The sequence below is a fragment of the Chroicocephalus ridibundus genome, chromosome 4, assembly GCF_963924245.1.
Source record: "Chroicocephalus ridibundus chromosome 4, bChrRid1.1, whole genome shotgun sequence".
NCBI classification, from domain to species: domain Eukaryota; kingdom Metazoa; phylum Chordata; class Aves; order Charadriiformes; family Laridae; genus Chroicocephalus; species Chroicocephalus ridibundus.
In genome coordinates, this window is record NC_086287.1 from 42,846,224 (window position 1) to 42,861,067 (window position 14,844).

The 14,844-nt window shown below is 43.1% G+C and overlaps 1 protein-coding gene across 7 annotated transcripts in view; it reads left to right on the top strand.

The window, feature by feature from the left end:
• RGS6 (regulator of G protein signaling 6) overlaps positions 1-14,844 on the top strand; it is a 292,576-nt gene that overhangs the window by 223,221 nt on the left and 54,511 nt on the right. For all 7 annotated transcript variants that reach the window (XM_063331466.1, XM_063331460.1, XM_063331463.1 and 4 more), the window contains 6 exons: positions 2,511-2,592; positions 3,121-3,195; positions 4,267-4,365; positions 5,469-5,530; positions 10,151-10,261; positions 13,515-13,640. In XM_063331466.1, coding sequence (XP_063187536.1) covers positions 2,511-2,592; positions 3,121-3,195; positions 4,267-4,365; positions 5,469-5,530; positions 10,151-10,261; positions 13,515-13,640 — 555 coding nt within the window. The remainder of the gene's footprint in view (positions 1-2,510; positions 2,593-3,120; positions 3,196-4,266; positions 4,366-5,468; positions 5,531-10,150; positions 10,262-13,514; positions 13,641-14,844) is intronic.

The following is a 14,844-nucleotide window of genomic DNA, read 5'->3' on the forward strand; positions in this document are numbered from 1 at the left end:
TGTGTAGTCTGACTTGTGCTACTAAATTAGTGTGGAAAATTGGGTACCACTTATATGAAACTTCCTTAGATTTAGTATTTGGGTTTTTGCTTTTCTCTGCTCATAATTGAAACCTACATTTTTTTTCCTCATCTCCCCTTGTGAAAATAGTTTGAAGCCTCTTAATGTTTTGAACATGTTTTCATTATTGCTTCAAAATGGGTATGGTCCAGGGTAGACTTGTGTCTACAAACTAGTGTTTAAACCCCTACATGTCTGTTTCATGCGAGTAGTTGTCACCTATAAAATGGAAAAGTTGGTGCATGAGAACACCAGTACTGACATTCTGTACCACTAGAAAGAATTTGCACTTTCAGCATTAGATGCTAAAAAGTTAAGGAACATAATTGCTTGAGGGTGTGGCCGAGGTATGTGTCTCCATCTTTGATTAACTCTTTGGAATTTTGATTAATTCTTTACTTAATAATATTGTAATTATGCACTATTTAAGTACATAGTAATTATCCTTTAAATTACAAGGTAATTAAGAGATTTTTTCTGACCAGAATGACAGTGTTCTGTTTGGAAGAGAAAATTAGAAGTTACGATAGCAATTGTACTTTCAGTTACTTAAAAGTTTACTGTCAAGATAAGAAAAAAAATCAACAACCAACCTTAAGTCAAAACAGAATTCTGCATTCTGTCTACAGCATACAGCTATTACCTAAGAAAGAAATGTAAATATCTATTCTTTATGTGATCACTAATGCTTAGTCATCTTTTCTGCATTATGTTTTCATTGAAACGTAAGTATGGACTGGCCACTGTCAACTTTTTTTGCTGGCTAGTTTCAGCTTCTTGGTTCCCAGTTCACGTAATGCTTCAGTCATCAGATTTCCAACAAGGCAATGCTGGAATTCACAGTGTAATTCACCGTCCTGAATTATCTGAAAAGGAAAACCAAACAGAAATACATGAAAACACTCCTCCTGCTTATCAAGTTCTGCTTCACCTTCCGTGTCTTCGTTTGCACATACATGGCTCAAAAACTGCATCCACATTTGTGTCTTTGTAGTTTAAAATGTGAATTGGGGATTTGAGCCGAGAACCTGGGTTCAGCACTAAGCACCCATGAAGACAATTCATGGAGCCTTCAAAGAGCCCCTCCAGTTTGTGTGCACTGTGTGGTGTGAGGTTGGCAGAAGACTTCACCCTGCCCTTTGGCCGGGCACGAAGGGCTCACTCCAAAACAAGAGGTTTTGGGCTGGTGTCCATGTTTGCTCTTCAGCGCAGTGCAGTGACTGCTGTCTGACAGCGGGTACAGAGCCTGTACAGAGCTGGTTTCTCATCCCAGCCTTGCAGAGGTGATATCCAGAGAGTGATCCCAAACTTTGGAGGACTCGGGTTTTTTTATGGGGAGGAGTGTTCAGAAACTTCCATTTCAGACCCCCATTGGTACATTCCCAGCACAGACTTAGCTAAGGATCACTGCCCCTCCTTAAGAAAAACAGGAGAGGGGAGAACCTAATGGTCAGAAATCCCAGCTCGCATGGGTTTTTTTCCCCACCCTTTTGATTCTTCCGGGTGGCAGCAGTGCGGGAATCCAGCACAGGGACACTGTCAGCTTCTCGATCCTCCTCTGGAGATGAAAGCGGTTCCTCTTTTCCTATGCCTCATCCAGGTAGATCTTGCAAGCCGGTGGTGACTTTGCTGTGCTTGTGTAGAGCTGAGCACGGGAGTGGGGCACCAGACACACATTGCTCAGTGCTGCCGAGAGACAGGGGAGCAGTTGCTCTGAACATCCCCCGGCAGCCTTTGCATGTACTTCGAGTGAGTCGACTCACTGGCTGCATCAGGGATGAAATTATTGGGTTGCAGTTGTGCTGGCCCAGTTGCACGTCTCTTGAGTGAGCACTGGCTTGCACGAGGCCATGCAGCAAGTTTGGCCACCTGTGCTGTCACCCTTCCCTCCGCCAACCCCAGGGCGGGCGGGCAGAGCCCGAAGGAGGGTGTCCTCAGGTGCTGCCTGTGATGTTGCTGCTGGGAATGCCTGGGATAGCTGCCCCTTCGCAGTCTATGGTCATACCAGCAGTGCTACTGGGGCACCAGGGCGCAACGGGACCTCCCGACATGGACCTCCGTCTGGCAGCAGCCAAGAGCTTCACCTGGAGTAAAGAGGTCCCTGTGTGTCTCTGGACAGAGCCAAAGACAAACATGAACTTCCCCAGCTTGCCAAATCAGGGTCTGGGAACGGAGTACCAGGAAAGGTCGTTTTCCTCACCAGATGAAAAAGCAGAGGTTAAAATAAATTTCCCACCTTAATAGGAAAATCTCTTTTGATACATATTGGAGCAAACATCAGTGATATTTTGTTCATGGCACATGGCCTTGCAAGTGGGACTGTGACATTTCTGTACAAAAAAGTGGATATATGAATTTTTTTTGTCACGGGGTTAAAACCCCAGCTAGGAACAGTAACAAAGAAAAGCATACTTGTATGTTGACTCATATGTCTACGCTTTTGTTTTCAGAATCGACAGGAAGAAGGATAAAACCGAAAGAAAGATTTTGGACAGCCAGGAAAGAGCATTCTGGGATGTGCACAGGCCTGTGGTAAAGCTCTTTTTTACTGATGAGACTTTCCAGGTTTTGACAGGAAAGTTTTGATACTAGTAAACACTGTGCCATTTATTGCACAAAGACATTACCTTGAAAGTCACCACGTGGATTTTTGCTCTCAGTTCAAAACAAGCTCAGTGTCTACAAGATTATTTTAAGACTTTCTAGGCGTGTGAATGCATGGAAGTCTTGATTTGGAAATACGTGATAAACATTAAGTTTTGAAGATTATTTATTGTGCGTACAAAAGAAAAGCAGCTTACCCAGTTTGGCTCAGACCTCCTAGAAAAAGCTCTCCTCTTAGCTGAGAGATTTCCTTTTGGTGGCAAAGTTATGAGTAAATGCATTTGATGCTGAGATGCCGACTTTGGGTATATGCACTCTCTTGTTTAGGAAGCATAATTGATGGGACACAAACTTCAGGAAAGAATTTTGGACAAGTATATTTTCGTATATTTTAGAAAGGTAAGGTAGTGTGTGGATTGTAAACGGAGGACTAATACGATTGCCATCTCTTTTCAGCCGGGCTGTGTGAACACCACAGAAATGGACATTAGAAAATGTCGTCGTATGAAAAACCCACAGAAGGTGAAAAAGGTCAGTTTGAGTTTCTGGGTTTTTTTTTTGTTTTTTTAAAGGCAAATCATACTTGACACCTACAGTAGATCAGAGTTTCCCGATAGGAACAAAAAAAAGTGTTTTGCAAATATCAATTGTGTTTTGTTCTAATCTGTGAATTTAGTATTCATGTTTTGCCATCAGAGGGGTACAGTGTGGGTGATTGGGTACAGCTGAGAAGGGCATTAAGGAGCTCTGTGTTGCAGATGTCTACTGGCTCTGCACTCCCACAAAATTAAAAGCAGTTGGCAAAAGTACCTAGGTCCCATTTTCAGAAATTATTTGGGCACAGATTTATCAGAGATGTTTACTTGCCTTAATCATTTCAAAGGCTGGATCATTAGCAAGTTGGGTGCCTTTGACTTCCAGCAAGTTATAGCGCTTTTGTGTACATATTAGTTTTGGAGGTGACACCAGACTCCTGAACTTCCACTGGAAGTTAAATTGCAGCAGAGCTATTCACACGTCTCTTATGAATGTTAAATAAAAAGCAAAAGCATTAAATGAAAGGGGAACTGATATTACTTTCAGTGCAGGCCTCTGTCCTTAAAATGAATGGCTACAAGTCAATCTGCAGGTTTTAGTTTTGAGAGGTTCCTTTGAACTTAACCCATTGACACCTGGTTAAGCTCTTTCTTCAATTTGTAGTTTTACAATACGACATTAAACCAAGCAGAAGAAAATGACATAGGATTAGGTTCTTATCTTTTCTTTCTCTGCTTGGTTCACCACGATGACCATTCCCGGTGTTCATCCTACAAGCCTTGACACACACAGCCCTCAGAGCTCCTAAAAATTATCAGCTGCATTTTAACATTTAAAATAAACCCATTTCTTAACATGCCTGCAGACTTTCCAAGTGCAGGCGCCTGCAAGCACAGCCTGATCTGTAAATTTTGCTCCAGGCTGAATGATTATTGACCTGTATGGATATAAACAGTAGGAAATTGCTGGCTTGTTACCTTACTGGTTTGCATAGTGCACTTTTCCTCATTGCATAACAGGGAAAAATGCCGTAATCTCTTCTGTTTGTTTATTGGTTCCTCACAGTCAGTGTATGGGGTTACAGAGGAGTCTCAGCCCCAAAGCCCTGTACATGTGCCCTCACAACCTGTACGCAAAACTACAAAAGAAGATTTCCGGAAACAAGTAAGTAGATGTCTGTATCACAACTCTCTGGGAACTGTTATCTTGGAAAAAAAACCCCACATACGAAGTTATGGAGATATCAGCAAAACCAATTCTATGCATCACCTGCCCTTGATCCTCACATACTTTATGCAAAGTAGTAAGTATTTAAAGATATATTTATATATTAATTGAGCAGTGCAGCTGTATGATGATACGTGTTATGGGTAATACTGACCTTTGAATCTAGTATTGCTCTCTCTATGGACCAGTAGACAGATTAATTTTCAGATCACTGAGGATATCTGAAAAGTGGGCAGTGACAAAGACAAGGGAAGAAGATGGCATACTGGGGCACAGGCTGGGGATGGGCAGGGAGGAAAGGCATCATTTGGTGCATGACTGTTAGACTGTACAGTCAGAACTTTTAGGGAACTGGAAAGAAGTTATTTGCACCATCACTCCAAGGAATGGCCAGCCCTCGCACAACTTTGCTCCAGCACAGGGAGCTCTCCCTCGAAATTCCTTTGCTGTAACGAGCAGCATTCACTGAATTACAGGCAGGAATCTCTAGGTTAGCATTTTAGTAAAGTTTTAAACGTTTCTTAGGCAGCTGTTTTCAGGGTGGTCTTCTGAACAAAACCTCAACACTAAATTTCTTGAGCTTTTTTCCATCATAGGCTGATGAGTACTGTGAAGTACTCATCATGAGCACATAGGCTGCAGACTACTGTTGAGAACCAGTTGATAGCAGAGTGCTAATGTGCTGTAAAACCGTTATTGGTCTTGTGATGCCAGTCAGTTTGAGAAATGGAAGAGAGGAGTGTGGTGTAAAAAGGGGATCACGTTGCACCATGAGTAGTCTAGGAACCTCGGCCTCAAATATGTGCCTTTCCTACTTTTAATTATGTCTCTGAAGCTTCCCCTGGGTCTCTGCCGTAGGAAATTGAGACTCCTGTTGGAAGCAGTTAATAAGCTTTTTCTAATACCTAGGGAAGAGTCCCATTTCCTTCTAAGTTACTTTCAAGCTGTTTGGAAAGAGAAATCAATAGTGCATTGGGATATGATCAATGCATGCTGTAGAGCTCCTGGATTGTAAATGTCCTTGTCATCTCTCTCCTCAGATAACTTTTCTGAACGTGCAGATAGAGAGACATTGTTTAAAGATGTCCAAAGTAGCAGAAAGGTGAGTGTCCCCATTTGCATGATTTCCTCATCTCCAGTTTGGTGTTTCCAGAAACAGAGAGCGGGCAGGAATGCACAAAGGCTGGTTCCCCCTTCAGTCCTTCATCAGTCCTTCCCCTTCCTTAACTGGCTGTGCTGCCTGTCTGCTGACCACTGACACTTCTGCACTCGCTCTCCTGCCACTGGCAAAAAGTAGGTGAAAAATGAGCATGCTGTTGTACTGTAAAACCAAAAGAAATATCATTCACAAAAGAAAGAACCCTTGCAGTACTTTTGTTTCCCACCCCTGCACAACCCTAGAGTTTATTTGCAGAAAAGGCATTCCTGTTTCAATTTGAAAATACCTTTTTTTTTTTTTTTTTTTTAATGGGTGAACTCTCTGTGCTCATCTCTTGTTTTTCTGGCACAGATCTGGGGAAGAAGCTGCGTTTTCGTCTTGTTGCATATGGTGTTCGTGTCCGCGTTCATACTGGTGTTGTAGGGCCAGTTTCCGCTCCCACTTATACCTATGGAATCCTATGGGAAGTACTGAGGTTGTTCCTGGGCTACTCAAGGCAGTGTTTTAAGAGGTGGATTTCTCACAGAGGCAAATCAAGGCACAATTTGACGTGCAGAATATTTAGTTCTGGTAGGAAAGTACGAATAGGTAAAGACCAAGCTCAAATTTAATAGAGAATGACAGCTCCTTTACTTAGATTCTTGTAAGTTATGCTCTTTGGTAGGGGAATCACCGAGACAAATGTAGGGATCAGCGTGCTCTTCAGTAACATCACTTCTAGAGCAAAACTGTGTTGAACATGAGGGACCTGATAAGGGCTGGTGCCTTGTAGAAAAATAATAGAGGAATTTAAAAACCATATGAAATGTGCTTTGCAGTGCCTGCACCTGTAATTAGCATGTGTGTACTAAACTAGGCAAATTAAATGGTGAGACCCCCAAAGTAAGTTCCTATTGGCTCATGAAGTTTAACAACTAAAGTGAAAATTTATCCAATTAAATAGAAAATATTCAGAGGCTCCTTGAAATCCTGCACGTACACTACATTGTACGATTGAAATTAGCACATTCGTATTTATGTTTTGGGCTTTCTCATTCTTTTTTATTAAGAAGATACATTTGTGCTTTACCAAAAAATGTCATTTTCTACTGAATTTACTTAAAATGACCTTAATATACTGAGACAGTAATAATTTCCAGGCTGGTAATTTACAAGCAAGCAGGTCTGTTCTGCTTGAATTTTTTCTCGGTAGGTATTTATTCAATAAGATGGACTCAGTAAAACTCATTCACTTGTGAACGTCGAATCCTCTCCACATAACATACCTGTTGTTCTAGTTCATAAGGAGCTACTGACATTATAAATGTAACATTGTCGATGCCAAAAAAACCCTAGTAGTTTTCAGTAAAACTGGACAGAAAATTTTCCTGGTTTAAAAGGGCTCAGGCTTTTTTTGTTGTTGTTGTTGTTGGTCCCAAACTGGAGAAGAAAATGTTGCTATCAAAACCTGTGCAAATTGATGACCAGGAGAAAAGTAAATAAGTTGAGAACAATCAAAAAGTTCTTTTCTCCTGTTTTGAAAGTTTCAGTTTGAAATTATAACGAATGAAAATCATAGAATCTTCATGATTGGAAAGAGCCTTTGAGATCATCGAGTCCAACCATACACACACACACACGCGCGCGCACACACACACACACACACACACAAACCACAAAAAACAACCTACAATCTCTGTCACTAGAGCATGTCCTGAAGTGCCAAATCTACACGTTTCTTAAATACCTCTAGGGTTGGTGACTCAACCACCTCCCTGGGCAGGCATGATATCTATATCTTGTTAAGAGTGTTTCGTTATGTGATGACCCTGGGTGGCCGCGTTGCTGGAGGGTCCCAGGGCTCGGTGTAGAGAGTGGTGGGAAGAGCAGCTTGGATGTGGAGGGTCATGGAGCAGGCGAGAGGGAAGTAGAGGGGCTGCTGAGTCCAGCAGCTTAGCAGGGGTGGGGATAGGTGAGGAGGAATGAATGTGCATGACACAAGTCAAACAATTGCCTGAAATAAAAACCTGTGTGGCCTGAAAACCTGATGTAAAATGCTGAATGCACACGCCAGGGACAAATCTCTGCTTAAGGAGGTGCTGTTATTAGCAAGTCACTTTTCAGGCTGGATGCTGCTTTTGGGACTAGTTTAAGTGGCAGCGTGGCAGGTCGGGGTGCTGGAGATGACATCTCGGCACGCTTCTTTCAACAGCCAAGCCTACAGCGGCACCACCTGCCATTTTTACAGTACAGTGCAAGTGCACTTTCAAGCAGGACAAGGGCAGTCACAAGGAGGAAATAAAGCAGGGGGTGGTGGGGGAAACAGGCTGCTGTCTAATCTGTAATAGGAATTAATTTTAATAGTGATAGGCGAATCACATACATTTTCCATGAATGCATGCTATGCTATGGGGTAGCCCCTGTCCAGCTGAAGAGGAATGAAAAGGCTCTCAAAAGATTAACTCCAACTCCTTCAGTAGCTGGCATTTATTTCATTGGTTTGTTCCCCCCTGCTCCCTGTTCCCCTTCCTGGAGTAGATCTGCACCAACTGTGGGAGCAGGCATCCCTCAGCTGCTCCAGACACCTTGGAAACGGTCTTCCCCTCCTTTCTTCCACATCCTTTCTCCCCAGTTGGGACCTGCACGTTGTCAGATTTAGGACTTGGCCATGAGATTTGAGAACTATTGAGCAAAACTGTCATTATATTATACCTACTGTTTTCCCTGACTGCACTGTGCAGTGTTGGTATGATCCCAGTACGTGTAGCATCACAGAAATGGCTGGGGAAAACTTGAGCAATCTCAGCTCCCTAGATGAAAATGTGTCACAAATCTGTGTTATCCTCTCAGCTTCCCAAGGTTTTTGTGAGGGCTCAGCAGGGCCCTTGCATTTGTGAGACAGTCGGGCTCTCAAGGCAAGCTCTGCACCCTTTGATGAATTCTTCCCACCACCTCTTCTACCAGAATTACATTGCATCACCTGAAAGGCCAAAAATCCAGGTGTGCATTTTGACAGAAATGCTTTCCCTTAGGAGTCCCCCGCCTGTAGCCTCCTTTAGACAATAAGGCAATGATTCTGCTGCTGTCATTATACTGAATCAGCAAAATGTGTTTAGCAGTTCCCCCTTGTTTTATTTAATTTAGTTTTTTCCCCTTTTATTTTTGCTAGTACTTGTACTAGCACCTCTGATGCCTTCTTATTATTTTATTAGGAGCAATTCAAGTTTCACAGCAGATAGCTCCTGATTGATCCTTTTTGTTGGGGTGTTTTTTAACCAACCCTTTCTCTCATTGATGTCTCAGGGATTGCTGCTGTTCTCTGAAATTGGACGCTGCTCCCTCCTCCAACCCTTGACCCACAGCAGTCATGAAATGTAATTAATGAAATGAGATGAGACAGCCCTGAGTGCCCTGAGGGGCAATGGGAACCTGCTGTGGTTACAAAAGTGTATGATTTTAATGCCTCATGATAAGAGCTAGGACAAACAAAAAGAAATAATTACTGTAGAGCAGGTCAGGGGAACTTTCTGCCTTTTGTGACCCTTTGTTTCACAGGGTCTTTTCATTGTTCTGCCTTTTTGAGGTGTGGAAGACAGAGGTAAAGTTTAGCATGGACAATCACAGTGCAAGTAGATTAGTCGCTCAGTATGATGAGACTCAATTAACTTAGTTAATTACTTGGCAGACCTAGGCAAAAAAATTAAAAAGTGCCTTAGAGTATTTCCAATATAGACTAGGACAAATTTCTTTTGATTTATTTCATATATGCTGTCTTTCTTTTGTAAAAATGCGCCTCTAGTCCCAACCTCAGTGGAATTCCTGAATCACTTATGCAAGCAGACACAGTCCTTTTTCCAGGAAGCTCTTTGAATCTCATCCTAGTGAGGATTAGAGGCTATAGGTCTTATCTGACTCCTCATGAAGCAAGCCAGTATAAAGGCCAGGTGTTTTTCCAACATGCATATCATTTACTACATTCTAAGTTAATTGTTATAAAGTACTGCTGAAGTATTTTACAATAGTGACATTAGACTAAATGGTATGCCAACTTAAAAAAAAATAATCTATAGCCTGAAGCTTTCATGCTCAGGACTGTGATCTTCCAAAGACTTAAGTGTATTCTTAGCTACAGCACATGACCCTGTTTAGATGAGTTACTCATAATGCATCAAGTTAAGTGGCTGCAAAAGTCTGCAAAAACCAAAAAGGCAAGAGGGCATAGCAACATGCAACAAACGAAGAGGAGGGCATGCGCTTCATAGTCATCCCGTGGCTCTCTGGGGGAAACCCTCCCATAGTAATCCAGTCGTTGCCTCTTTGGGCTTTTTGTGAGCATCGCGACAGAGACGAGCTTGAAGAAACTACTGCAGTGAGCTGATGGGTGTTCGCAGAGAAATCCTTGCATGCACCATTCCTGGGAAAAGGGACTCCTGTAGTTTCTGCTGACCAATCCCTACAAAAATAAAAAGAAGCACACACATACACACACACACACACAAAAATAAAAATTAAAAGCTGTACCTCTCTGACATGACTGAGCATCCAGGCCCTGATTCTTTTTTTTTTCTTTCTTATATCTGTCAGTTTAATAGCCTACACAGAGCAGTATGTGGAATATGACCCCTTTATAACTCCTGCTGAGCCTTCCAATCCCTGGATAAGTGATGATGCAGCGTTGTGGGACATTGAAATGAGGTAAGAATTGGTAGTTTTAAGTAATACTGGAGTTGTCTTGCCATTTTGTTTGTATGCTCTTCCTAGTGCCCTGTTTGGGTAGGAAATTGGATGTCTGTAGCTTTACAAGATACAAATACATAGCTAAAATTTAAACAGGAGCTTATGCTTTATCACTTCTTCTGTGAATTGTTCAGCCCTTCCGCTTCCATATGATGTGATGTGTGGTACTCTGTAAGTCAGGTAACAGATGTTCTCATGCCTGTCAAGGGCAGGCACAGACTCAGGTCTACGAGTCCGCAGATACACAATACTGCTAAGAGATACTTGTTCCAGCGCATCTCCTCTGACCTTTTGAGAGCCTGCCCTCTGGTCCTCCCCCAGCTGCCGTGCTCCAGCCGTGCTCCTGTCCTGGGATCCCATGAAAGATGTCACTGGCAGAAGAGGATGGGTTATAGGGCAGTGGCCGCTATGCAGAGGTGGATTTGGCACAGGAGCCAGAGTAGTGTAGCTCATGCATAATGTGTGGGACTTGGCAGGTCAAAATTATAACAGACTGACAAAGTGAGTTTGTGCCTTACCTGTTAGTGACCAAGCTCGGCTTTTCTCTGTTACGGTGTCTAATAGATGAAAAGAAGGAGGAATGACTGTAGGACCTCCAATGCCTTGCACCTCAGAAAGTTTCTCCAAAAAAACAAACCCAGCACTGCAATTAGGATTATCTTTTGGCCATCTGATTCTGCTGCAAGGGAAGTCTGGCCAGTGTCTACATTTTTTGCTATCACAGGCTATCCACAGCCCTTGTAGTGGGGCTAGAATTGTCCTGCCTGCCTCTTGCCTAGCAGCTGTCGCAGCAGGTTTGAATGACATCAGCATGCCACGTATCACCTTCGCTGCTCGCTCACATCTTGTGGCCAACTACTGCAAGTGCTCAGCAGCTTCTCCTGGTGTTCAGCTGCTGCTGTTCGGCACCAAATCTGAACTGGGAGTTCACTTCCGCAAATCTTTGAAAGGAGAATGCCAAATCTAATCCTGTCTGTTCTTGAATAATAATGTAAAGTTTAAGATGCTACCAGCCTAAGCGTTCCAGGAAAAGAGCAATTTATTTCCCTGTTTAAAACCCATGTGGTCTGGGATGTGAAAGGTGTTGTCAGCTGCTTCTCTGGTAGTCACAGAAATCCGTTAGTTCCGTAATCTCTACCCCTCTTCACAAAATTTCAGTATTTTGGGTTTCCTTTTTAGTCAGTTTCTCTCGTTTCCTCTATCCTCCCTAGCAGGGCTAGAACCAGATACAGCCCCTGCAAAATACTTCTCTGGAGGAACCCCAACCCACGAGGCAATCCAGGCATCCATTATTTCTGCATCTGTTGAGGTAGCTGCAAATCCCAGAAAAGATGTCTGTGTCCCTGAAGGATACAATTAACCTAATGTCACGGCCTTCGTAGGAATTTAAAATAAATGCTTGGCTTCTGCTATGATTTCAGAGTTAAGGAAGGTGATTTTCCTGCTGATGAAAAAGAGAAAGTTGTATTGTTGGGAGATTGGAGAACAAACAGCTCTGTATTGCCATTTTATTCTCTATTGTAAGAAAACTCACTGCATCTGCATCTAGTTGCAACTTGCATGAATAATTAAATGATCCCCGAGAGCTGCGGTAGCCCTTGTGTTGCCTGCAAAGCTGCTTCCTCAGTTAGGAGAGCAGAGCCCTTGCTCAGGAAAACAAAGGGCGTCTCACTTGTAATGGTAAGGCCAGCTGCTGAGTCTGGACAGCCCTGTGCCACTGCAGTTCATCCTTCAGGGCACTCAGGACTTGGAAACGCCATGGAAAGCCTTCAGTTTTAGACAGTGCTTTGGCCTTTTTGTTTGTGCTAGAGCATTGTGCAGCACTGAGAAGAGACGCTACAGATCTCTGGGTTCGACAGGAAATTCCCTGAGCTTAGCTCGTGCATAGCTCTGCACAAACATGGTTTTTGTGTCCCTGTGTCTGGTCTGGCTCACTTAACAAGTAGGCTGGCATCTGCGCCCTTGTCCGCAGCGCTGCTGGCTCCTGAGTGAGCACAGGAGAAGCCATCCCGAGTGCTCTGCGCTTCGAGTGAGGACATGCCCATCAATTTTGCTTAGTCTTTACACCAAGAGGAAATCAAAGCGGGCATTTTATTTACCCCTTTGGCTTATTTGTCTTCAGCACAGATCGCCACTGTCCCCTAAGGCTCCAGGATTAGGAATCACTGTGGACATGACGAGACATGTAGTTTAATAGATATGTACTGTTAACAATGGCTCTACTGTCACAGATGTGAGCAGCTGAGCTGTATTTTAATGGTTGTCTCATAGTATGACGCCATCACACCAGAAGCTTTCCAACACTTTGTGAGCCCAGATTACGCTCTGATGCGGACTGTCTCGTAGGATCCTCATTGTGATTCCCAGGCACTGCCTCTCCCCATAGGCATCTCTGCAACATGTCTGGCAATTCAAACAACAGCTTATGTAAGTGGGATTGTGTTAAGAAATAATTTAGGAGAAAGGCTGTTAGTGATTTTGGGTGCCTCTGCATCTCAGTGTCCCAGCTGAGACACAAAATAAGAGTCTGATTAACATGGAGGGGAGGAAGGAGATGCTTTTTAGTCTTCCAAAACTTAGGCATCCAAAAATCAGAGGCACTGAAAAATGAAAGACCACAAACCAGTAATCATTTTTAGAAATCTTGTCCGTACTGCTTCTTAGTGAAACTGCCTTTTTTAATGCAAATGTGGAACTGAAAATCTGAAGCCAGTTCCAAGTGACCAGCCAGCACTGTGTGGGACACAAGGAGCTCACCTCACGTTCTGGAGCTCACCAGAGGCCCAGGGAACACTGCTGGCAAATTCATGCCTTGACATATAAGAAATTCCCAAGGTATAGATATGTAAGATACATAATGAGTTATATAAGAAGTACATAATAAATAATCTTTCAACTGTGGTATGCTGTCCTTTATATGAAACCTACAGAAGTTACTCTGAAAATCATATAATTCACTGTCTATCTCATTTTGCCGTGTATGTAGCACCCAGATAGTACAGTTGCTTTAATGATGACCCTAGTCTTTATAGCTTTTTTTTTTTAATGTTATTTGCTAAGATTTATTTCTGCAAAATCTTGAGGAAAAAACCAGCATCTCCTCATCTGATAATCTTCCTCCCTTTGCTGCTTAGCAGAAACAGCAGCAGCTGCTCGGACAGCAGGCAGAAATGCACATTCCATCTGTTTTTTCCCTTCTCTCTCCAAACAGCAAAGAACCCAGTCAGCAGCGTGTGAAAAGATGGGGTTTCTCCATGGATGAGGTGCTGAAGGACCCAGTAGGACGAGACCAGTTCCTTCGTTTCCTGGAATCAGAATTCAGCTCAGAAAACCTCAGGTGAAACCTTTTTTGACTTGAGCTAAATGAATGGGGCTAATCCTACTGTCTTGCATAGGTGAAATACAATGCTTGTTCTGTCTTGAACTGCTAAAAACACCCGTTTGAATAAAGTTGAGAATGGCAGGATTTGGTCCCTTGCACTGCTATGGATGCCTGTTCAAGAACTATGTAAGTAATCTCAGGAGCAGTGTTTATCAGAGCCAGTGTTGTCAAGTATCATATGCAAAGGCTTGCAACGTTGCAGTAATGTGATGAGGTGTGGCATATCGCTATTAAGCCCCCTAACAATATATAAGATTTACACGTGTGTTTGTGCCAGGGGTTGTGTGAGGGAAACATAGTATGGTGATCACGTGGCTAAAAACTGTTGCAGTACTGGCACTCACTAAATCGGGTTCACAGCAGCTACTTCTCCTTCTGGCACCTCCTAACTATTTGAAAGCTTGACTCTCACCTTAATAGCACTCTCTCTGTGTGGGCATTCCAAGTACCTGGCTTCTCATGTTGAGAAGAAGACAAAACTTATGTTATGAGACATTATGTAGACACCCACGTGATCCTGCATCAGACTGAAAGTCTGTAAATCTATTATGCACAATTCTGCTACTTCAACTACAGCAGGAATAAGCAGCAGTAATAAGTTGCCATTTTTTTGGTGAACCAACACTAGGTGAAGACAAAACTTTTCCTAGAAGATCCAGCCCCTCTGGCCTGGTCCGTAACACTGCTCTAAACCCAATCTCTGGCTCTAGCACATTGCTCCAAGGTACAGAATCATTGCAGAATTGGTGAAAAGACATTGGAAATACCAAGAGCGTGCTTCATTCTGGCGTAGCAATCCTTCAGAGCATGCCTGTCTCTTCAGCCCTTCCAGCTACAAAACTAAATGCTCAACTCAGCGCCTTAGGATTCTTTAGTCACCCCTGTGTACCCGAGAACTAATGCATTCAGCCATTTTCCCATATTGATACCAGGTATCTTCTCACACTGACAGAGAGAGGCCTAGCTAGGTGTCCCCTGTAGACCCTAAGCTAAACCCCCAGCACTGCCTACATTACAAGGATCCAAGTCCTCTGCGTGTCCTAGCATTAATTAGGATATAGCCACAGGTTTTATCATCCTTGTCTTGAATCTTAACTTTAATTCCAACGCTAACCCTGAGGTTCATTTAAGGGAAAGCAACTCTCCTGCAGTGGAGAGG